Genomic DNA, 27,277 nt, shown 5'->3' on the forward strand with positions numbered 1-27,277 from the left:
CCCGCCCATCCTGCCCAATTCAACTTCCTCACCCAATTTTTCCCCCACAATATCCGGATGCTCCCTTGCAGAGCGCAAATTCTGATAAGGTGGCAAAGACGAACTGACAACCGATGGGATGTGAAAACCATGGGAAAAAACAAACCACAATAGAGACGCCGCTTCACCATCTGGGTACTTATTTTAAAACTGCCCCATCACCTCTATTTTCACTGGCGTCTTCCCTTTTTCCAGCCCCATCCCTGACCTTTCCTCTCCCCTTCTTGATACACTTGGCCAGACTATAGGGGGCTTTACACGCTACGATATCGCTAACGTATTATCGTCAAGGTCACGGTGTTTGTGACGCACATCCAGCGCCGTTAGCGACACCGCAGCATGTGACACGTACGATCGAAAAAGTGGTCAAAATCGTTTGCCATAGAGAGGTCATCCTGAATCAAAAAATTGTTGTCTGCTTAGTAGCGATGTTGTTCATCGTTCCTGCGGCAGAACACATCGCTATGTGTGACACCGCAGGAGCGACGAACATCTCCTTACCTGCGTCCACCGGCAATGCGGAAGGAAGGAAGTGGGCGGGATGTTACGTCCTGCTCATCTCTGCCTCTCCGCTTTTATTGGCCGGCTGCTTAGAGATGCCGCAGTGACGTCGCTATGACGCTGAATGCACCTCCCTCTTGAGGGAGGGATTGTTCGGCGGTCACAGCGACGTCGCTGACCAGGTATGTGCGTGTGATGCTGCCATAGCGATAATGTTTGCTACGGCAGCAATCACACAATATCGCACACACGACGGGGGGCGGGTGCTATCGCGCTCGACATCGCTAGCAATTGCTAGCGATGTTGCAGCGTGTAAAGTACCCTCATGCCCCCCTCCGCAGTCTGAGCACTCATGTTTAAATTGACAAGCCGCTCCAAATTTGCACTGCCCTTCGTTATATTGCCAACAAAATCCCTTCTTCTGATTCGCCGAGGCCCCAACTCCCGATCCCCCGGCCCCCCCACAAAAGGGCTGACTAGGAGCCACCATCAATCACACCCATAAGGATATGTTCTTATGATCTCACCGCACATCTGCCCGCAAAGCCTTCCTCTGCCTAAATTGCTGATCGTACTGCAGCCAAGCTAAACCACCGTACATTCTATAAGCTTCCCCTATCACATTCATGTAACCAAACAATGCTGAACAATGCTCCGGTTTCTTCTCTCCAATAACACTCACCAAAATCGCAAACGCCTGCAGCCAGTTCACATATGTACGTGGAATGAGCCTATAACGGTGCTTTTCTTCCTCCTCCTTCTCGGAGTCACTCGGCTTAACCTTACCTAAATTAAACTTTTCCAAAGGCAGCAGCGAAAATCTTTCCACATACTCCCCTTTCCAAATCTTATCCCTCAACTCCTTCTTAAGGTGCGCCCCCAGCGGGCCCTCAATGCACACATACACCTCACTCTTAGCTCACTCTTAGCTCTGTCATCTAGACGCACCACCTCATCCTCCTTTTCCTTCTCTTTTTCTTTCGCATCCCCTGCCACCTCTATTGGGTCACTCACCCCTACCGCCTCGGGTGCCCTTTCTCCACTTAGCGACGCTGCGCTTTCCGCCGCCGTTCCCGTTCATACCGCCGACGGCGCCCGCGCCCCCCGCGCCCCCTTGCGACTGCATTAACCGCCACCAGACCCTGCAAGAGCCCCAGTAAATGGCTCAGAACCACAGACCCCTCTGGCGCTGCTATATCCGCAGCCGGCCCCCCAAAGACTACTACCCCGCGCCACTGACGGCACCAGCCCCGCCGAATCCACGGCTGTCTCACCAGACTGTGACTCGGCGTATCTTGGAATAGGTGCCACGCCATCCTCCACCATCTGCTTGTCTGACTCTTCTCCCGGAGTTAAAAATTCCTCCTCCTCCTCGCTGGAACCGTCCTCCACTGCTCCAGTTCCAGGAGATGCACCCGATGCACCTCCTCCACCACGGCCACTCTCCTGAGCTGCCGCGTGGGCACTGCTGTTCAAGATCTGTTTCTTCCCATGTGGTGACAACCCATGAGACCATGCTGTCCCGCTTGCTGCCACCACGGGCCTCATCCTCTTCAGGCTAGGTCAACCCCTGTTCTGACTGCCAGGGGTCCCTGTCACCCTTCCTGCTGCTGGCCGCCTCTGATCCAGAGCCGCCGCCTCCTGCCCTCCAGGGCCGACGAAAGCCTCCACCTGTGTCCTCCCCCACTGAGGGAGACAGCGGCTGCCGGGATCTGCACCACCGATCTGAGAGACACTGGTGCCGGACTCCCCGCTGGCTGCAGCCCCTCGCCCCCCCGCCTACCACGGGGGTAGCGCTGGCCTCCATCACCTGCCATGCGCTCTCCCGGCTGGGAGCCGCTGCCGCACTCCTTACTCCTGCCCGAGGTTAGAGACCGGAAGTAGGGCTTGTGCTGGACATGACCCCTTCTCGGCCGCCGCGGCCTGGTCGGAGAATCCTCCCACCGGCCGGAGCAGATGCTGGATGCTGCCGCTGCCCGCCCCGCCGTGGAGGGTCCCTCCTCCACGCCCCCCCTGCGCCTGGTGAGTACCTGCGAGGGGGCCAAGACTGCCGCCCGCTGATGGGAGGGGAGTGAGGGGATAGTGCCGACGGGTTAACCCCGGCAGCCCTGACGTGGGACCGCACTGCCTGGGGCCAGTGCACCACCATAGACGCCCGGATCATCCTCTCAAGGTCCTGAAGATCTGCCATGCTGTCCGCCATCCATCCTGATCAATCCTCATCCGGAAGTCATAAGAGGGAGGTAAGGTAAATCCCCTCACTTAACTACCCTCATCTGCCCCCCCCCTTCCTCCTAAAACCCCTCCTTCCCACCAATCCCATTTTCCTGCATCCTTCAAATGACAACTCCTGTCCCTATTAACCCCATCACTCCTTCCCTCTAGTCATGTCGCCCCTCCCCACCATGGGTTCCATGGCTTTCTAATAGATTGCTAGTCTGCAGGGATATCTGCAGCAAGATCCTCTTGATTTCCTGACAATGCTGACTTCCCTGGGGAGACTCGAAGATTGTGGTGGAAAGTTTCACAGTGAGTTCTCAATGTGTGTACTGAGCCTTATTTTAATTTCACACAATGACAGCTTGATAATGGGAGAAACCTTAGGGCGGAGCAAAGATTATAAAGGAGCACACACAAACCTCACACACAGGCTGTGCCTGATTACTACTCTCCACTTGTGATTATGGACCTAGGAGACCCAGTGGCAGGAGCAACTGAAATAGCAGGGCAGCAAGTGAAAGATGAGCTGTCTGATAAGTGCCAAAAACTGTTCCTGGAGTTCTTGGAGGAGTAAGCCCTTTTTTTTCTTGTTACTAATGTTATGTTGCAGCTATAATTCTGTGATCTAAGTTGTTTGTAAGTATTTTGTGGTGCAGGTGACTGGTTACAGGGTTGTGTTACATCAGGTTCATGCTGCACCAAAGTCCATTCACATAAATAAGATCCCTGCAAAGGAAAAGCTAGCAAAATCTATTTTTTTTTTTTAAAAAAACCACCTGTGTTTACACAATATTAAACCAATGTGTTTTTTTTATTTTTTTTCTTTTCTTTATTGCTTTAAAGCCTCTTGGAGACCATCAATGGATGGTAACAGTAATGTATAGGGAAAGCTTGGAAATGAATTTATTATTTCATTGATGACCATCTAATGGTAAAAACTGACAGAATAAATAATGGTGGAATAAACTGACATACTGATGAATTTTGTGTATCTATGTGAAAAACTAGATGTCTGATGAAGACTTAAAGAATATAATACATATTTACTAAATCCAGAAGATTGACAGATTTCGGCCACCATGTACACACACTCGTGCTTGCGCACACTCATGCGTGCGCGCGCACACACACATGCGTGCACACACACATGCGCGCGTGCACACACATGCGCGCGTGCACACACACACACACACACACACGCAGTCTCACACACACACACGCAGTCTCACACACACACACGCAGTCTCACACACACACACGCAGTCTCACACACACACACGCAGTCTCACACACACACGCAGTCACACACACACACGCAGTCACACACACACACGCAGTCACACACACACACGCAGTCACACACACACACGCAGTCACACACACACGCAGTCACACACACACACGCAGTCATATACACACACACGCAGTCATACAGTCATATATACACACACACGCAGTCACACACACACGCAGTCACACACACGCAGTCACACGCAGTCACACACACACAGTCACACACACGCAGTCACACACACACACACACGCAGTCATATACACACACGCAGTCATACAGTCATATATACACACACGCAGTCATACATAGTCATATATACACACACGCAGTCACACACACACACGCAGTCACACACACACACGCAGTCACACACACACACGCAGTCACACACACACACGCAGTCACACACACACACGCAGTCACACACACACACACACGCAGTCACACACACACACACGCAGTCACACACACACGCAGTCACACACACACACACGCAGTCACACACACACACACGCAGTCACACACACACACGCAGTCACACACACACGCAGTCACACACACACAGTCATATACACGCAGTCACACACACACACGCAGTCACACACACACACGCAGTCACACACACACACGCAGTCACACACACACACGCAGTCACACACACACACACACGCAGTCACACACACACACACGCGCAGTCACACACACACACGCGCAGTCACACACACACGCGCAGTCACACACACACGCGCAGTCACACACACACGCGCAGTCACACACACACACGCAGTCACACACACACGCAGTCACACACACACACGCAGTCACACACACACACGCAGTCACACACACACACATGCAGTCACACACACACGCAGTCACATACACACACAGTCATATACACACACAGTCATACACACACACACACAGTCATACACACACACACACACACACACACACAGTCATACACACACACAGTCATACACACACACAGTCATACACACACACAGTCATACACACACACAGTCATACACACACACAGTCATACACACACACAGTCATACACACACACAGTCATACACACACACAGTCATACACACACACACAGTCATACACACACACACAGTCATACACACACACACAGTCATACACACACAGCACACAGTCATACACACACAGCACACAGTCATACACACACACACACAGTCATACACACACACACACAGTCATACACACACACAGTCATACACACACACAGTCATACACACACACAGTCATACACACACACAGTCATACACACACACAGTCATACACACACACACAGTCATACACACACACAGTCATACACACACACACAGTCATACACACACACACAGTCATACACACACACAGTCATACACACACACAGTCATACACACACACACACAGTCATACACACACACACAGTCATACACACACACACACACACAGTCATACACAGACACACACACAGTCATACACAGACACACACACAGTCATACACACACACACACACACACACACACAGTCATAAACACACACACACAGTCATACACACACACACAGTCATACACACACACACAGTCATACACACACACACACAGTCATACACACACACACACACACAGTCATACACACACACACACACACACAGTCATACACACATACACACACAGTCATACACACATACACACACAGTCATACACACATACACACACAGTCATACACACATACACACACAGTCATACACACATACACACACAGTCATACACACATACACACACAGTCATACACACATACACACACAGTCATGCACACATACACACACACAGTCATGCACACATACACACATGCACGCGCACACGCGCACACACGCACACACACACAGTCACATGACTCACCCACCCCAGGGCTTTGGGACACCCGGTGTCGGGCCGGACGAGTCCGGGAGTAGTCAGTGGTGGCGGGGACCAACTCCGTGACCCTAGCGGGGTCAACTAATATGGCAGTGTGGGGGGGTGGTAACTTTAATTAAAGTTTGTGGAAATATTCGTGACGCCACCTGTGGATTGCGGCTATGGAGCCGCCGCCGCGGCTGATGGATTAGCATTAACTCAGCATTAACCCTTTTGGAGGGGCAATACTGTTGTGGCGGCCAGATGCTGGGGCGCCACACAGTCACACACACAGTCTCACACACACACACAGTCTCACACACACACACAGTCTCACACACACACACAGTCTCACACACACACACAGTCTCACACACACACACAGTCTCACACACACACACAGTCTCACACACACACACAGTCTCACACACACACAGTCTCACACACACACAGTCTCACACACACACAGTCTCACACACACACACACAGTCTCACACACACACAGTCTCACACACACACACACAGTCTCACACACACACACAGTCTCACACACACACACAGTCTCACACACACACACAGTCTCACACACACACACACAGTCTCACACACACACACACAGTCACTCACACGCACACAGTCACACACACACACACAGTCTCACACGCACACACAGTCTCACACGCACACAGTCACACACACGCACTCAGTCTCACACACGCACTCAGTCTCACACACGCACACAGTCTCACACACGCACACAGTCTCACACACGCACACAGTCTCACACACGCACACAGTCTCACACACGCACACAGTCTCACACACGCACACAGTCTCACACACGCACACAGTCTCACACACGCACACAGTCTCACACACGCACACAGTCTCACACACGCACACAGTCTCACACACGCACACAGTCTCACACACGCACACAGTCTCACACACGCACACAGTCTCACACACGCACACAGTCTCACGCACGCAGACTGCCGAGACCCACCAACCGGTTCCCCCTCCCCACCGCACAATGAAGGAGACCACACATGGAATATCTTTCTTTGTTCTTTATTGAAGGTATCCACGTAACACCATTCAATTTTGATATAAAAAGGGGGTTGCTTGATATTTTGGCCACAGCTTTAACCACAGGCACAAATCCGCCTTAAACCTGAGGGAGGAGGCCCGATGCCTACGGCCGTCCGTGGCAGGTTGGCTCTCACCAAATCCCTCTTCCACCGGCTGTGACTTCCGAACTTGTAACAAAACCTTCTTAAGGGAGGGAGGGCGGGCGATGCTCACCCTGAGGGCAGATGTGGTAAGAGAAAGGAGGGACTCCGGCAGCTGTTTATATGCCCTGTAGGAGGTCCCAGCAGGGAAGGGGGGCAGCGGGGGGCATTGCACAGTGGGGAGGAGGGAGAGGTGACCATGGGGGGGACGTAGCGAGGGGCTCAGCAGTCAGGGGCAGCGGCAGCGGCCGCAGTGCCCTCCAGACTGCCGAGACCCACCAACCGGTTCCCCCTCCCCACCGCGCAATGAAGGAGACCACACATGGAATATCTTTCTTTGTTCTTTATTGAAGGTATCCACGTAACACCATTCAATTTTGATATAAAAAGGGGGTTGCTTGATATTTTGGCCACAGCTTTAACCACAGGCACAAATCCGCCTTAAACCTGAGGGAGGAGGCCCGATGCCTACGGCCGTCCGTGGCAGGTTGGCTCTCACCAAATCCCTCTTCCACCGGCCACGGAGTGGCGAAGGCCCACGCCTGAGCTGCGACCCCCACACAGGGCCCTCATGGCCCGCTCAACCCCGTCCTGGATGTCTGACAGGAAAATTATCCAGACCTATGTCATTGAGGCTAAAACCATCCTCTAGCACCAATCTGCTGATTTCTGATTCCAGCAACTCATGTCCCAGCACTATCCCTCTTCCTGATGCTATAAATTTGGCGATCCGCATATTGACATGCCGCCTTGACCTCTCCACAGCCGCTATGTTCCTTGCCCCTATCCAGCTTAATCTTGGTAATATACTGGACCATACCACCACTACGTTGCTGAAGAAGCCGCTAAACCTATCCAGGTCTGCTTGCATGACCGCAAGCAGTTCCTGGATCCTCACATTTACCAGGTCGTTCCCACCCGCGTGGATGACTAACACTACTGGGCCCTTGGCTATCCTTGCTATGTTCACTACCTCGGGCAGGACCTGTGTCCAGGCCATGCCCCGAACTCCTCTCCAATGGAACTTGAGGTGATGAAATCCCAGCTCGCTTCCACCTGGTCTCGACTCGGCCCGCCGTGCTGCCCAGAATATGTGTGAGTGACCTAGGATCCAAATGATAGGTCTCGCCGGATCTAGGAAGAAAAGCTGTTAGCAACTGTACTCAGCATATTTATCATAGTGTCAGCGTTCATCATTGTATTAGTGTTGTCATAGCTTTTGGTGGCGGAACTACGGGACTGAATGGTTAGCAATGATTAGTTATCTGAGGGATGTGGAAAGATGTAGTGACTGCCGAGGCTGTTTCGAGGTTAAAACTTGTGGTTAAATTTGGTGGTTTGCAGGGATCGGGGGGTTAAATTAGATCTGGCCTAATATAGCGGAAGAAACAGTCTGATTTCCAACGCCCTATCCGCTTTATCTCCTCGTTCGAGAAGCCGGCCCTTGCTGCCTCGGTTGCTGCGCCTATGCGGAAGGAGTGCGTGCTATAATCCCCTGGCTGCAAGCCCAGGTTGGAAAGTGACGTTTTTAGCAAGGCTGAAAACTGCGTTGCCGTGAGCGGGGATCCATCCGCGTGCTCTAAAAAGAATTTATTGGGAACCCGAGACTCTAAGTAACACTGCAAGATAAGGATGGGACAGAGGGGGCCGGGAAACGGGAAAATGGGGAACCAAACCCCTCTACCGAGCTGATCTGTTTTAGAGCGCCTTATGCGAACCCGTACTCCACCATTGCAAATTATAACATCGTCGTGGAGCAGACCCCCGGGACGAGCTGATGATCTGCTGACTAATTCACTGACTCGCAAAGCCCCAAAGAATGCAAGCGAGAAGGCAGCCGAGAACAAGCGGACCTCGCTGTCATTGGCACATACGTCGCCTAGCTGGTTTATTATGCCTGAGAGGATGGCAAATTAAATGGGCCTTCTGCTTTCAGTGCACTGCCGCTTCCGCTTCCAGCCTTTAACGGCCTGCGTAAACAGGAAGGACTTGGTGACATCAGGCCATCCACGAACCCGGAAGTGAAAGGCTATGCCTGCGAGCCGCTGCTGCGCTACTATACCCGACACGCCATTACTATGCAAATGCGCTATATACCGAGCAACGGAGTTGCTGAGAAAATAAGCAGACACCTGGCTAGGCAGCGGTTGTGCTATATTTAACCATTCGTTCCAAGCCTTACCGTACGAACGCCACGTAGATGGAGCTAGAGATGCCTGGACCAAAGGCATGAGCTGTCCTCGGGGACCGTCCAAAGGAACTGTGGACAGTTCTGGCCAATGCTGTCCGCTTCCGGATGTAATACACGAAACTTCTGAAATTCAAAACGTGATAAGGCATCAGCAATAGTGTTATCGATCCCTGGCACGTGACGGGCCCTGAACCAGATGTTATGCTCGAGGCACTTGAGGACTAAATAGCGCAGTAAGCTGATCACTGGCGGGGAAGAAGATGCCAGGTGGTTAATGGCGTGGACGACACTTATGTTGTCGGTCCAGAAGCAGATTCGTTTATTCGCCAGCTGATCTGCCCAAAGATCCGTAGCTACAATTATAGGGAACAGCTCAAGTAAAGTGAGGTTTTTTGTCCAACCTGACAAGTGCCATTTTTGGGGCCAGCGACTAGCGCACCACTTGGGACCAAGGAAAACTCCGAATCCAGTGGACCCGGCAGCATCCGAAAATAGAGATATGTCAGAGCTGGAAACCTCCTGTTCCTGGAAACACGTGCGTCCATTGTAAGTAGCTAGAAAAGACCTCCATACACGTAGGTCCTCCCGTAGGGCGCTGGTGATGCGAATCCTGTGGTGGGGGGCAGCTATGCCCCTAGTGGCCAGGCAAAGCCTACGGGAAAAGATCCTTCCCATAGGCATGACTCTACAGGCGAAGGCGAGCAAGCCTAATAAAGATTGCATTTGCGCCAGGGTTACCTTACGAACCGCACAGAACCCGTCGATGAGCGATGTTGTTTTTTGGACCTTTTCCAGTGGTAACCGAAACATCATCTTAATTGAGTCTATTTCAATTCCCAAAAAGGAAAGGCATGTCACAGGGCCAACTGTTTTTTCGTTTGACAGCGGAACCCCGAATTTGTCCGCTAGTGCCTGGAATGAATTTAACGCAATAGCGCATGTTTCCGAGTTGGCGGGGCCAACGAACAGGAAATCATCTAGATAATGGGTGACTGATTTGATCTTTACCACGTCCTTAACCACCCATTCTAGGAAGGTGCTGAAGAGCTCGAAGTGAGAGCAGGATATGGAGCAACCCATGGGAAGACACATGTCATAGAAGAAATTTTTGTTGAAATAGCACCCTAGCAGGTGGTGACAATCAGGGTGCACTGGTAGCAGGCGAAAGGCGGACGCTATGCCCGATTTAGCCATTAATGCTCCTTGCCCTGCTTTGCGTACCAGTCCGACTGCTTTGTCAAAAGACGCGTAGGACACTGCTGAGTCCTCTGTGGGGATGCCGTCATTTACTGACCTCCCGGCCGGGAAGGATAAGTGGTGTATGAGGCGAAATTCACCCTTTTTCTTTTTTAGGCACAACCCCTAGGGGTGAAACGCGAAGGTTTGGGAATGGTAATTTAGTGAATGGGCCTGCTACGCGGCCTAGTGCCACTTCCTTGAGTAATTTGTTTTCCAGGACCTGTGGGAGGTCCCGGGCAGATTTTAGGTTGGGGGCAAAGGTTGGTTCTGAGGAGAAATTAAAGGGGATAAAGAAACCGTGGGTGAAACCGTCTCTGATGGTGTCAGCCGCCGCCTTATTGGGGTAACGTTCGAGCCATGGCTCCATCTCGTGCACGATCACTGGGGTCCTTGGGACCTGGTGGTGCATTTTTTGCATGGTGCCTTGTTGTTTGCTTATCGCATTTGGTGGAGGTGTGATTTCCCCCGCAGGATGAACACTCATGCTTGTATTTGCAGAGACCTTGATACCTGCAATGGCCTTCGTTGAAGACCCAGCAGCAACCTGGTCTGCGAACATTTGCGGCTCCCGGTGTGCCGTGGTTTGGGGAAAATTGGCCTGGAAAGGACTGAAAGGACTTTTGCGCCATCATGAGTCTGAGCCACGAATCGGTTGCCTTTACACCCCAACCCAATTGTGGTTGGAGTGCCAGGCGTCTCCTAAATTCTTCATCATACTTCCACCACGCTGATCCCCCATGGGTTTTATAGGAGTTGTAAATGGTGTCGCAGTAAGTGAAGAGTTCTGAGCATCGTTCGGGGTGCTTCTGACCCATCACGCACCCCATAACGCAGAAAGCCTGCAACCAATTATTTATGGTCTTGGCTACGGTGGATTTTTTAGCGAATTGGCGGTCGTTGCCTCGTCTTTCCTTGTCGACGGTGTTTTGATCCGCAGATATTAGGGACCAGATATCCACATAATCATTAGCCCAAATTTTTTGGACTGTTTCCGGGGTTAGGTGGGTTCCTAGCGGTGAAACACCACAATAGAACATGTCCCTGTGTAGGTCAGGGCGCTGATGCGCTATGTCTTGGTGTTTTACGAACGCGGGGTTAACTAGAACTAGTCCCGACGGTGAACGAACCGCTTCCCTCATTACTCCTGGATGGGTCCCCCCTGCCCAAGCGCTGGTAAAGCTGTACTCACCGGCCGATGTGGTAGGTTGGTCCTCTGGCGCCGCCATCTGAGGTAGTTCTTCGGGTAGTGGTTCACTGCCGTGGTGGTGATTAGCAAACCTTTCGCCTGGAGGGCCGCTTAGTGAGCGGCTGCGGCGAGAGTCGGATGACGCAGTGCTGGATGGCGTGTGGTGTCTCCTGCGGGATGATCTCTTGCTGCGGTTGGATGAACGGAAATGGTGATTGTGCCGTGAGCGCCGGGAGTGACGCCCGTGGCTATCTCGGCTTCTGCTGCGGGAAGTGGACGGTGATCTTCTGTGGTTATGACCCCTAAGGGGTCTACGATGGAGAGCTGATGATCCTGGCTCGGCTGACCCCACGCGTGATGAGTGCCTTGCTTCTACCTGCGGTTGGCTTACTGGCAGGATGGGCGATGGATGGATTGCAGGGGTTGGCAGGGGGTGCAGGGGGGGTAAATCTAATGGAGGAGTACCTTGGATTTCCTGCGGTTGTAGCTGTAGGTTGGAACATGGGGGTGTCAGGGGTAAAGATGGATCCTCTTCACCATGGAACTCCGTGCTCTTGCTAGGGTCAGATTGGGGAAGGTGCCCATGATGGTCCCTGCATTCCTGGTGCGAGTCAGAGTGTGCTGATCCCTCGGCTGAAGAGCTTCTGCTTTCTGATGCTCCCATAATGTGGCCTGGATGCTGATGTGTGATTAGAGGGCAGTGGAGATTGCTGGCTGGAGGGTGGGTGCTTGACTGCTGCAGACCACCACGTTCGCTTTGTAAAGAATGCGAACGCTGGGCAGGAAATGCAGTTATAAAGCATGTTTGTTTATGACTGCATTTCCCTTTAAATTTGCCGCTTTTACTTTTAATGACATCACTTCCGGTCCGGGGGCCGAAAACCGGAAGTACAGTATAGTCACATGGTTGCCGAGTCACAGGAAGTGACTCGGCTGCCATGGATACCGGATGTGACGCAGCCTCAGCATGGAGCGGTAAGCAACATGAGGGGCGCGTCATGCTGGGCGGTGCAGAGTGCCGTGGGGGAGGCGCTCTGCATTGTGGTGGCGAACGTGATGCCAGGGTGGGGGCAGCATTCCTGAGGGGAGGGGGAGCATCGCTGCGTGGCGTGGACGAACGCGATGCCTGGTGGGGGGCAGCATGCCTGGGTGTCGGAGGAGCAGCGCTGCGCGATATTATTGTATGCGACGCCCGATGGGGCAGGGGATAGGTGGCCGGGGGTGAGAGCGGACCGGACCTTCTGGACCGGGCCGCCCTGCGCCTGGGGTCTGTGGTGGGGCTTAGACGCTGCGGTGGACGGGAGGGTCTGGAAGACCTGCGCCCACCGCTGCTGGGAACCGGCAGGAGGGAGCTGGTGCCCACAAGGGAGGCAAGCCAATCGGCTCCCTCCCGTCCGATCCTTTCTCTTACCGCTGCTTCCAGGGGGTCCATCGGCGATGCTCACCCTGAGGGCAGATGTGGTAAGAGAAAGGAGGGACTCCGGCAGCTGTTTATATGCCCTGTAGGAGGTCCCAGCAGGGAAGGGGGGCAGCGGGGGGCATTGCACAGTGGGGAGGAGGGAGAGGTGACCATGGGGGGGACGTAGCGAGGGGCTCAGCAGTCAGGGGCAGCGGCAGCGGCCGCAGTGCCCTCCAGTCTCACGCACACAGTCTCACGCACACAGTCTCACGCACACAGTCTCACGCACACAGTCTCACGCACACAGTCTCACGCACACAGTCTCACGCACACAGTCTCACGCACACAGTCTCACGCACACAGTCTCACGCACACGCACACAGTCTCACACACACGCACACAGTCTCACACACACGCACACAGTCTCACACACACGCACACAGTCTCACACACACGCACACAGTCTCACACACACGCACACAGTCTCACACACACGCACACAGTCTCACACACGCACACAGTCTCACACACGCACACAGTCTCACACACGCACACAGTCTCACACACGCACACAGTCTCACACACACGCACACAGTCTCACACACACGCACACAGTCTCACACACACGCACACAGTCTCACACACACGCACACAGTCTCACACACGCACACAGTCTCACACACGCACACAGTCTCACACACGCACACAGTCTCACACACGCACACAGTCTCACACACGCACACAGTCTCACACACGCACACAGTCTCACACACGCACACAGTCTCACACAGTCATACGCACACACAGTCATACGCACACACACGCGCGCAGTCATACGCACACACACGCGCGCAGACATACGCACACACACGCGCGCAGTCATACGCACACACGCGCGCAGTCATACGCACACGCACACGCACAGTCATACACATACACGCACACAGTCATACACACATACACGCACACAGTCATACACACATACACACACACACGCACAGTCATACACACGCACAGTCATACACACACACACACGCACAGTCATACACACACACACACGCACAGTCATACACACGCACAGTCATACACACACACGCACAGTCATACACACACACGCGCACACACGCACACGCACACACACATACAGTCATACACACACACACACGCACAGTCATACACACACACACACACACACACACACACACATGCACAGTCATACACACACACAGACACGCACAGTCATACACACACACACAGACACGCACAGTCATACACACACACACAGACACGCACAGTCATACACACACACACAGACACGCACAGTCATACACACACACACAGACACGCACAGTCATACACACACACACAGACACGCACAGTCATACACACACACACACAGTCATACACACACACACACAGTCATACACACACACACACAGTCATACACACACACAGTCATACACACACACAGTCATACACACACACAGTCATACACACACACAGTCATACACACACACAGTCATACACACACACCCCATCATACACACACCCCGTCATACACACACCCAGTCATACACACACACAGTCATACACACAGTCATACACACAGTCATACACACAGTCATACACACAGTCATACACACAGTCATACACACAGTCATACACACAGTCATACACACAGTCATACACACAGTCATACACACAGTCATACACACAGTCATACACACAGTCATATACACAGTCATATATACATACAGTCATACACACAGTCATATATACATACAGTCATGCACACACACAGTCATACACAGTCATACACACACAGTCATACAGTCACACACACAGTTATACACACAGTCATACACACAGTCATATACACAGTCATATATACATACACACAGTCATACACACACAGTCACAGTCATACACAGTCATACACATAGTCATACACACACAGTCATATACAGTCATATACACACAGTCATATACACACACAGTCATACACACACACACAGTCATACACACACAGTCATACATACACACAGTCATACACACACACACACACACACACACAGTCATACACACACACACACACACACAGTCATACACACACACAGTCATATACACACACACACACACACACACAGTCATACACACACACACAGTCATACACACACACACAGTTATACACACACACACAGTCATACACACACACACACACACACACACACACACGGACATTCATATACACTGTGACGGGGTGTACATCAGAGCAAAGAGAGACAACAGGCCGAGGATGATCTAACAGGTTTACTAACAGGAATACAGGAACAGCACACGACAAGTCCAAATAAAACAGATTCGGGGGCACCTCCCGATAATCCAAAGTGCCAGATCACAACGTAATAGTCCTTTTCAGAGTCCCAGAAATCCCACACAATCCACTGGACGGCGAGGTCTGTCCGCAGATTCAGATCTCGCTCCCTTCCTCTTCAAAACTCAACTCCCAACTGCATTTAGAAACAGGAGTGAATTGTTTGAGCTCGTGGGCCCGCCCCTCAAGGGTAGGGGTCTATGCAATGGTTGGGCCCACTAGAAGATTCTAGAAGGTTGGCTCCGAGATGTCTACAGGTTTGTGTAGTTGGCGTTATCCACTGCTTACGAAACAATGAGAAGTTCCCCTGGCTGTGTGGACAAGAGATAATTGCATTATGGGCCCAGAGACACAGGAGATGGGGGGAAGGTATGGTTACTTACATCCCAAGACATTTCAAAGTGTTCAGTAAGTACAACCAAAGGAAAGTGACATCACATCCTGACATAGTATTACAGCAAGTACAGTGAGAAGGTAAAATACATCATGACAATTCCTTCCCCTCCCAACTTGTGTACGTACTAGGGACCTCTACAGGTCGCTGGTTAAGTACACGCAGGCATGGCTGACAGGACTCAAGGCTCCTCTTGCCTGGACAGTCCATCTGCATTTTGGTGTTGGCTGCCCCTTCTATATTGTATGGTAAAGTTATAGGGCTGCAGAGCCAGGCTCCATCGCAGTAAGCGTCCATTGTCCCCAGAGACTCTGTTCAGCCAGGTGAGGGGATTGTGATCAGTAACCACAGTGAATTCCCGTCCATACAGATACGGCCGTAGTTTCTTAAGGGCCCACACTACAGCCAGACATTCCTTCTCAACAGTTGCATAGGCCACTTCTCGGTCCAGCAGTTTCCGGCTGAGATAGGCGATGGGGTGCTCGTCCCCAGCTGCATTCACCTGGCTGAGGACAGCTCCCAGTCCATAAGCAGAGGCATCCGTTTGCACAATGAATCTCCTCTTGTAGTCTGGAGCAGCCAGGACAGGATCGCAGATCAAAGCATCCTTCAGCCGGTTAAAAGCCTCATCACAGGCTGGAGTCCAGATCACCAGCCGGGGCATTGTTTTCTTGGTCAGGTCGGTAAGAGGCTTGGCCACAGTACTGAAATGAGAAACAAATTTTCGGTAATAACTGGCAGTGCCCAGAAAAGCCATAACTTGTTTCTTAGTTTGGGGTACAGGCCAGTCTCTAATAGCCTGGATTTTGGCAGGCTCAGGTCGGAGCTTCCCTCCTCCCACTCTATGTCCTAGGTACTGGACTTCCCCCATCCCCAATTGGCATTTATCGGGTCGAATAGTTAGGCCGGCTGCAAGAATCAGGTCCAAAATAATGGCTACTTGATTCAGATGTTCCTCCCATGTGTGGCTGAAGACGGCGATATCATCCAAGTAGGCACAAGCAAAGTCATCACATCCCCGGAGGATCTGATCCACCATTCTCTGGAAGGTGGCCGGGGCATTTTTCATTCCAAAAGGCATGCTTAGAAATTCATACAGACCAAAGGGGGTTATAAAAGCGGACCGTTCTCTCCCTTCATCCGTTAGAGGGATCTGCCAGTATCCCTTACTGAGATCCAAGGTAGTGACATATCGGGACCCAGCCAGTCGGTCTAGAAGTTCGTCAATACGAGGCATTGGGTAAGGATCGCTGAAGGTATGGTCGTTTAGTCGCCGATAGTCCACACAAAATCGAGTACTCCCATCCTTCTTGGGTACTAACACCACAGGGGAGGCCCAAGGGCTATGGGAGGCCTGGATTACCCCAAGCTGTAACATCTCCTCCAGTTCGTGCTGCATGGTGTTTCGAACTGATTCAGGTACCCGGTAAGGAGCCAGTTGTATGGGACGGATGCCCTGAGTGTCCACATGATGTTGGGTGACGGTGGTTCGACCTGGTTGGGATGAGAAAGCAGCCCGTCTCTGTTGAAGCACTTCCAGCATCTGGATTTTCTGTAAGGAGTCCAGGTAATCTCCCAGGGGAACCTGTTCCACAGTGGATGGGGCTCTCGCTGCTTCCACGAGATCAGGTAGAGAGTCCTCATCCTCTTGACCATCTTCTGAAGCCAACCGACAGCTTGCTATCATTGGAATGTTCCGGTCATGGTACTCCTTAATCATATTCACATGGACAGTCTTTTGCCTTAGCCCCTGATCATCTAAAGCAAGAAGGTAATTGGTACCATTCAGTTTTCTGAGAACCCGGAAGGGACCCTCCCATGTGGTCTGCAGTTTATTCTGCCGATGGGGAACAATCATTAAGACTTGTTGTCCTTCTACAAACTCCCGATAGCGTGCGTTACGGTCATACCATGTCTTCTGTCTGGTTTGAGCCATACGCAAATGACTCTGTGCAAAACTAGCAAGTTGGGCCAAGGTTTCTCGCAGCTTTAGGACATAAGGGACAACAGGGGTTCCTGTATCTTCAACTTGCCCCTCCCAGTATTCCTTGAGCAGGGTTAAGGGTCCTCGGACCTTTCTTCCATAGAGTAGTTCAAAGGGGGAGAACCCAGTGGACTCCTGGGGAACTTCCCGATAGGCAAACAAGAGATGGGGTAGGTACTTCTCCCAGTCTGAATCTCGGTCCGTGAAGGCCCTCAGCATATTCTTCAGAGTGCCGTTGAATCGTTCACAAAGTCCATTTGTTTGGGGATGATACGGGGTCGTTCGGATCGCTCGTACTCCACAGGTGCGCCACAGACACTGGACCAACTCTGACATAAACTGGGAGCCTTGGTCCGACAAGATCTCACTGGGGAATCCTACTCTGGTAAAAATAATAACCAAGGCCTCGGCCACCTTGGCTGCAGAGATACTTGACAAGGCCACGGCTTCTGGATATCGGGTGGCGTAGTCCACAACAGTGAGAATGTACTGCTTTCCAGATTTACTTGGTTTAGCCAGAGGTCCAATGATATCAACAGCTACTCTTTGAAAGGGTTCTTCTATTATAGGGAGCGGTTGCAGGGGTGCCTTTGGGTGATCTCCGGGTCGCCCTCTACGCTGACATATGTCACAAGTTCGGCAGAAATGTGCCACTGCTTGGGAAATCCCCAGCCAATAAAAAGTTTGAGTCAATCGTCTCTCGGTGCGGGTTTTGCCTTGATGGCCAGCCGTAGGAATGTCATGAGCCAGGTGTAATAGGGGAATTCTGTACTTCTGAGGAACAATCAGCTGTTTGCTATAAGTCCAGGGCTTATCTAGGGAGTCGGCATTGGCAACCCGATACAGAAGTCCATTTTCTCTGATAATTCTTTCTCCGTTTTCCCCTAGCTGCCCTATTTCAGCCCGAGTTCTAAAACTAGCAAGGGTGGGGTCAGTCTCTACTTCTTGTCTAAACTGAACTTTATCCCAAGTAACATTCATATTATCCCCACAAGAAGAATCACTCACCGGCTGTAATGGCAGTTCTGGTGGCCTCAGTTCCATGGATGGGTTGTACACGTCCACATGGGCTGCTCTCTTGGCTTGACTTCTGGTTACCGCACCGACAAAGTGGCAATGAAGATTCCCCACATCATTTCCTAGAAGAACGTCTGCAGGGAGGCCGCTCATCACACCGACCACACATTGTTTTGCCCCAAAGCCATAATCCAGGGTCACACTCGCTCTTGGAATATATCTCTGGGTACCTCCTGCCAGTTCAATGGCAATTCCTGGTCCCTTTTGAATTGCTTGTGGTTGAATTACTCGGGGATCGGCTATGGTGAGGAAAGCCCCAGTGTCACGGAAGCCAACAACTTTTTGGCCATCCAGCACGACCTCCTGTAGATGTTTGTCCTGAAGATCAGAAGAACAGGTGGCTGGAGCTCGCACCCCATAGACTCCGGGTAGGGGAGCCAGGATATCTGAGTCACTTGGCAAGTCATCAGGCACAGAATCCAGCTCTTCTCCTGGTGAAGGTGTCTGTAGGTAATGAACAGGCAAAGGCGGTCTGTAGCTGTTCTGTCTACGAACACCTGGACATTGGAATTGCATGTGCCCAGGCTGCCCACATCCATAACATCTGCGCTCTGGGATTCTTCCTCCGCGTCGTATTCCCAAAGGTGGAGCATGAGTAATGCGAGGCACAGTCACACGAAGGTCCCCATGAGTTGACGGTCTAGGGTGATGGTGAACATTGGGGCCAGAAGGACCAGGGGCCACCAGCGTTGGGGGGTTGGTGTTTTTTTTTCTCACTGGGTAGTAGTTTTTTCCACTGAGGCTTGATGGTGAGAGCCTCATCAGCTAGAGCTGCAGCTTCCTCCACAGTGGCTGGTCTCCTTTCACGCACCCATTCCCGGATCTCAGCGGGGCACTTGAAGTAAAACTGCTCTTTTAGGAGGACCTGGAGGACGGTCTCCAAGGTTAAGGCCTCCTCTGCCTCCAACCAACGATGCCACAGATGTTTGAGTTTGTGGGCATACATCTTGAAGGACACTTCCTCATCACATGCTAGAGTACGGAACTGAGTCCTGTAAGTGTCTGGCGTTACAGCATAATGTTCTAGAATAGTCTGTTTAATATCCGCGTACTCACAGTTCCACCGAGGGTCCATAGCTCTATAGGCTGCAGCAGCTCCACCCTCTAAGAGCCCAACCAGATGCCGGACGCGCTCCCTTTCTGGGACTTCCATTAATCGACACTGATGCTCAAAGTCCTGGAAGAAGCCCTCAATGTCACCAGCAGCCTCATTAAACTGCTTGAAGTCTTTGCGGGACACTCTGGGAAGTTCCCTCATGATGGGTGCTGGGGTTACAGTCTGTCTGGAACCTCTCGCGGCTTCCACAGCGAGCTGCTTATCCAGCAATGCCATCTCCTCCATCCTGCGCTCCTTCTCTTCAGCTCCACGCATGGCCTCCCTCTTATCTTCTATGGTGGCCTCATCTCCAAGCAGTGCCATCTTTTCCTTGTACCACACAACCCATTGACTTTTTTGGGTATTCACCTCCGGCTCCCGTCTTTGCTCCCCTTGCTGTGGAAATTGTTCCTCGGTGCCATCTTGCAGGCAAGCGTGTTCCAATGCCTCAATTAGTTGCTCCTTAGAGAGTCCTTTGTAGCCGACACCTAATTCACGGGCCTTTGTTTGTAGACTCGCCACAGTCCAGTTCCTGTATCCTGAGGTTCTGGTTTCAGACGTCGATTGGCTGTTGTCCTCCATTTCTTCTGCTCTGATCCCACTGCTGCCACCAGTTTGTGACGGGGTGTACATCAGAGCAAAGAGAGACAACAGGCCGAGGATGATCCAACAGGTTTACTAACAGGAATACAGGAACAGCACACGACAAGTCCAAATAAAACAGATTCGGGGGCACCTCCCGATAATCCAAAGTGCCAGATCACAACGTAATAGTCCTTTTCAGAGTCCCAGAAATCCCACACAATCCACTGGACGGCGAGGTCTGTCCGCAGATTCAGATCTCGCTCCCTCAGTCATACACACAGTCATACACACACACAGTCATACACACAGTCATACACACAGTCATACATACATAGTCATACACACCACACACACACAGTCATACAGTCACACACACAGTTATACACACAGTCATACACACAGTCATATACACAGTCCTATATACATACACACAGTCATATACACACACACAGTCACACAGTCATACACATAGTCATACACACACACAGTCACACAGTCACACAGTCATACACAGTCATACACACACAGTCATACACACACAGTCATACACACACAGTCATACACACACAGTCATACACACACAGTCATACACACACAGTCATACACACAGTCATACACACACAGTCATACACACACACAGTCATACACACACACACAGTCATACACACACACACAGTCATACACACACACACAGTCATACACACACACACAGTCATACACACACACACAGTCATACACACACACAGTCATACACACACACACAGTCATACACACACACACAGTCATACACACACACACAGTCATACACACACACACAGTCATACACACACACAGTCATACACACACACAGTCATACACACACACAGTCATACACACACAGTCATACACAGTCATATATACATACACACACAGTCATACACACACACACACACAGTCATACACAGTCATACACACAGTCATACACAGTCATACACACAGTCATATACAGTCATATACACACACACAGTCATATACAAACAGTCATATACACAGTCATATATACACACACACACACACAGTCATGCACACAGTCATGCGCACACAGTCATGCGCACACAGTCATGCGCACAGTCATGCGCACAGTCATGCGCACACAGTCATGCGCACACAGTCATGCGCACACAGTCATGCGCACACAGTCATGCGCACACAGTCATGCGCACACAGTCATGCGCACACAGTCATGCGCACACAGTCATGCGCACACAGTCATGCGCACACAGTCATGCGCACACAGTCATGCGCACACAGTCATGCGCACACAGTCATGCGCACACAGTCATGCGCACACAGTCATGCGCACACTGTCATGCGCACACTGTCATGCGCACACTGTCATGCGCACACTGTCATGCGCACACTGTCATGCGCACACTGTCATGCGCACACTGTCATGCGCACACTGTCATGCGCACACTGTCATGCGCACACTGTCATGCGCACACTGTCATGCGCACACTGTCATGCGCATGACAGTGTGCGCATGACAGTGTGCGCATGACAGTGTGCGCATGACAGTGTGCGCATGACAGTGTGCGCATGACAGTGTGCGCATGACAGTGTGCGCATGACAGTGTGCGCGTGTGTATATATGACTGTGTGTATGACTGTATATATGACTGTGTGTATGACTGTATATATGACTGTATGTATGACTGTATATATGACTGTATGTATGACTGTATATATGACTGTTTGTATGACTGTGTGTATGTATGACTGTGTATGTATGACTGTGTATGTATGACTGTGTATGTATGACTGTGTATGTATGACTGTGTGCATGACTGTGTGTGCATGACTGTGTGTGTGACTGTGTGTGTGACTGTGTGTGTATGATTGTGTGTGTGTGTATGATTGTGTGTGTATGACTGTGTATGACTGTGTATATGACTGTGTGTATGACTGTGTATGACTGTGTGTATGATTGTGTATGTATGTATGACTGTGTGTATGACTGTGTATGACTGTTTTTGTGTATATGACTGTGTGTAACTGTGTGTGTGTATGACTGTGTGTAGGACTGTGTGTGTGAGTGTAAGAATGTGTGTGTGTGTGTGTGTGTGTATGACTGTGTATGACTGAATGACTGTGTGTAGGACTGTGTGTATGATTGTGTGTGTGTATGACTGGGTGTGTGTATGAGTGTGTGTAGGACTGTGTGTGTGTGTGTGTATGACTGTGTATGACTGTGCATGACTGAATGACTGTGTGTGTAGGACTGTGTGTGTAAGAATGTGTGTATGACTGTATGACTGTGTGTGTATGATTGTGTGTGTGTGTGTATGACTGGGTGTGTGTGTGACTGGGTGTATGACTGTGTATGGCTGTGTGTGTGTGTGTATGGCTGTGTGTGTGTGTGTGTATGTGTATGTGTGTGTGTGTGTATGACTGTGTATGGCTGTGTGTGTGTATATGACTGTGTGAGTATGACTGTGTGCATGACTGTGTATTTGACTGTGTGTATATGACTGTGTGTATATGACTGTGTGTGTATGACTGTGTGTGACTGTGTGTGTGTATGACTGTGTGTATGTATGTATGTCTGTGTGCATGTCTGTGTGCGCATGACTGTGTGCGCATGACTGTGTGCGCATGACTGTGTGCGCATGACTGTGTGCGCATGACTGTGTGCGCATGACTGTGTGCGCATGACTGTGTGCGCATGACTGTGTGCGCATGACTGTGTGCGCATGACTGTGTGCGCATGACTGTGTGCGCATGACTGTGTGCGCATGACTGTGTGCGCATGACTGTGTGCGCATGACTGTGTGCGCATGACTGTGTGCGCATGACTGTGTGCGCATGACTGTGTGCGCATGACTGTGTGCGCATGACTGTGTGCGCATGACTGTGTGCGCATGACTGTGTGCGCATGACTGTGTGCGCATGACTGTGTGCGCATGACTGTGTGCGCATGACTGTGTGCGCATGACAGTGTGCGCATGACAGTGTGCGCATGACAGTGTGCGCATGACAGTGTGCGCATGACAGTGTGCGCATGACAGTGTGCGCATGACAGTGTGCGCATGACAGTGTGCGCATGACTGTGTGCGCATGACAGTGTGCGCACACTGTCATGCGCACACTGTCATGCGCACACTGTCATGCGCACACTGTCATGCGCACACTGTCATGCGCACACAGTCATGCGCACACAGTCATGCGCACACAGTCATGCGCACACAGTCATGCGCACACAGTCATGCGCACACAGTCATGCGCACACAGTCATGCGCACACAGTCATGCGCACACTGTCATGCGCACACTGTCATGCGCACACTGTCATGCGCACACTGTCATGCGCACACTGTCATGCGCACACTGTCATGCGCACACTGTCATGCGCACACTGTCATGCGCACACTGTCATGCGCACACTGTCATGCGCACACTGTCATGCGCACACTGTCATGCGCACACTGTCATGCGCACACTGTCATGCGCACACTGTCATGCGCACACTGTCATGCGCACACTGTCATGCGCACACTGTCATGCGCACACTGTCATGCGCACACTGTCATGCGCACACTGTCATGCGCACACTGTCATGCGCACACTGTCATGCGCACACTGTCATGCGCACACTGTCATGCGCACACTGTCATGCGCACACTGTCATGCGCACACTGTCATGCGCACACTGTCATGCGCACACTGTCATGCGCACACTGTCATGCGCACACTGTCATGCGCACACTGTCATGCGCACACTGTCATGCGCACACTGTCATGCGCACACTGTCATGCGCACACTGTCATGCGCACACTGTCATGCGCACACTGTCATGCGCACACAGTCATGCGCACACAGTCATGCGCACACAGACATACATACATACACACAGTCATACACAGTCATATACACACACAGTCAAATACACAGTCATGCACAGTCATACACAGTCATACACACACACACACACACATTCTTACACTCACATACACAGTCCTACACACACTCATACACACACCCCGTCATACACACACACACAATCATACACACAGTCATACAGTCATACACACACATTCTTACACACACAGTCCTACACACACAGTCATTCAGTCATACACAGTCATACACACAGTCATACACACACTCATACACACACCCAGTCATACACACACACACAATCAGTCATTCAGTCATACACAGTCATACACACACACACATTCTTACACTCACACACACAGTCCTACACACAGTCATACACACACACACAGTTACACACAGTCATATACACAAAAACAGTCATACACAGTCATACACACAGTCATACATACATACACAATCATACACACAGTCATACACATAGTCATACACACAGTCATATACACAGTCATACACAGTCATACACACACAATAATACACACACACACACAATCATACACACAGTCATACACACAGTCATACACACACAGTCATACACACACAGTCATGCACACAGTCATACATACACAGTCATACATACAGTCATACATACACAGTCATACATACACACAGTCATACATACACACACACACACAGTCATACACACAGTCATACACACAGTCATACACACAGTCATACACACAGTCATACACACAGTCATACACACAGTCATATACACAGTCATATACACACAGTCATACACACAGTCATATACACAGTCATATACACACACACACACACACACGCACAGTCATGCGCGCAGAGTCATGCGCGCAGAGTCATGCGCGCAGAGTCATGCGCGCAGAGTCATGCGCGCAGAGTCATGCGCGCAGAGTCATGCGCGCAGAGTCATGCGCGCAGAGTCATGCGCGCAGAGTCATGCGCGCAGAGTCATGCGCGCAGAGTCATGCGCGCAGAGTCATGCGCGCAGAGTCATGCGCGCAGAGTCATGCGCGCAGAGTCATGCGCGCAGAGTCATGCGCGCAGAGTCATGCGCGCAGAGTCATGCGCGCAGAGTCATGCGCGCAGAGTCATGCGCGCAGAGTCATGCGCGCAGAGTCATGCGCGCAGAGTCATGCGCGCAGAGTCATGCGCGCAGAGTCATGCGCGCAGAGTCATGCGCGCAGAGTCATGCGCGCAGAGTCATGCGCGCAGAGTCATGCGCGCAGAGTCATGCGCGCAGAGTCATGCGCGCAGAGTCATGCGCGCAGAGTCATGCGCGCAGAGTCATGCGCGCAGAGTCATGCGCGCAGAGTCATGCGCGCAGAGTCATGCGCGCAGAGTCATGCGCGCAGAGTCATGCGCGCAGAGTCATGCGCGCAGAGTCATGCGCGCAGAGTCATGCGCGCAGAGTCATGCGCGCAGAGTCATGCGCGCAGAGTCATGCGCGCAGAGTCATGCGCGCAGAGTCATGCGCGCAGAGTCATGCGCGCAGAGTCATGCGCGCAGAGTCATGCGCGCAGAGTCATGCGCGCAGAGTCATGCGCGCAGAGTCATGCGCGCAGAGTCATGCGCGCAGAGTCATGCGCGCAGAGTCATGCGCGCAGAGTCATGCGCGCAGAGTCATGCGCGCAGAGTCATGCGCGCAGAGTCATGCGCGCAGAGTCATGCGCGCAGAGTCATGCGCGCAGAGTCATGCGCGCAGAGTCATGCGCGCAGAGTCATGCGCGCAGAGTCATGCGCGCAGAGTCATGCGCACACAGACATGCGCACACAGACATGCGCACACAGACATGCGCACAGTCATACACACAGTCATACACACACAGACATGCGCACAGTCATACACACAGTCATACACACACAGTCATACACACAGTCATACACACACAGTCATACACACACAGTCATACACACACAGTCATACACACAGTCCTACACACAGACATACACACACAGACATACACACACAGACATACACACACAGACATACACACACAGACATACACACACAGACATACACACACAGACATACACACACAGACATACACACACAGACATACACACACAGACATACACACACAGACATACACACACAGACATACACACAGACATACACACAGACATTCACACAGTCAAATACACACACAGTCAAATACACACACAGTCAAATACACACACACATTCTTACACTCACACACACAGTCCTACACACACTCATACACACACCCAGTCATACACACACACACAATCATACACACAGTCATACAGTCATACACACACATTCTTACACACACAGTCATACACACAGACATACACACAGTCATACACACAGTCATACACACAGTCATACACACAGACATACACACAGTCATACACACAGTCATACACACAGTCATACACACAGACATACACACAGACATACACACAGACATACACACAGACATACACACAGACATACACACAGACATACACACAGACATACACACAGACATTCACACAGTCAAATACACACACAGTCAAATACACACACAGTCAAATACACACACAGTCAAATACACACACACATTCTTACACTCACACACACAGTCCTACACACACTCATACACACACCCAGTCATACACACACACACAATCATAC

The 27,277-nt window shown here is 51.3% G+C and overlaps 1 protein-coding gene across 1 annotated transcript in view; it reads left to right on the forward strand.

Annotated features, from left to right (window-relative positions):
* Positions 1-3,223: 3,223 nt before the first annotated feature.
* Positions 3,224-27,277, forward strand: part of LOC142243927 (maternal DNA replication licensing factor mcm6) — a 470,818-nt gene continuing 446,764 nt past the window's right edge. The window contains exon 1 of the mRNA XM_075316119.1: positions 3,224-3,330. Coding sequence (XP_075172234.1) covers positions 3,224-3,330 — 107 coding nt within the window. The remainder of the gene's footprint in view (positions 3,331-27,277) is intronic.

Source organism: Anomaloglossus baeobatrachus, chromosome 6 (genome assembly GCF_048569485.1).
Source record: "Anomaloglossus baeobatrachus isolate aAnoBae1 chromosome 6, aAnoBae1.hap1, whole genome shotgun sequence".
Lineage (NCBI taxonomy): Eukaryota > Metazoa > Chordata > Amphibia > Anura > Aromobatidae > Anomaloglossus > Anomaloglossus baeobatrachus.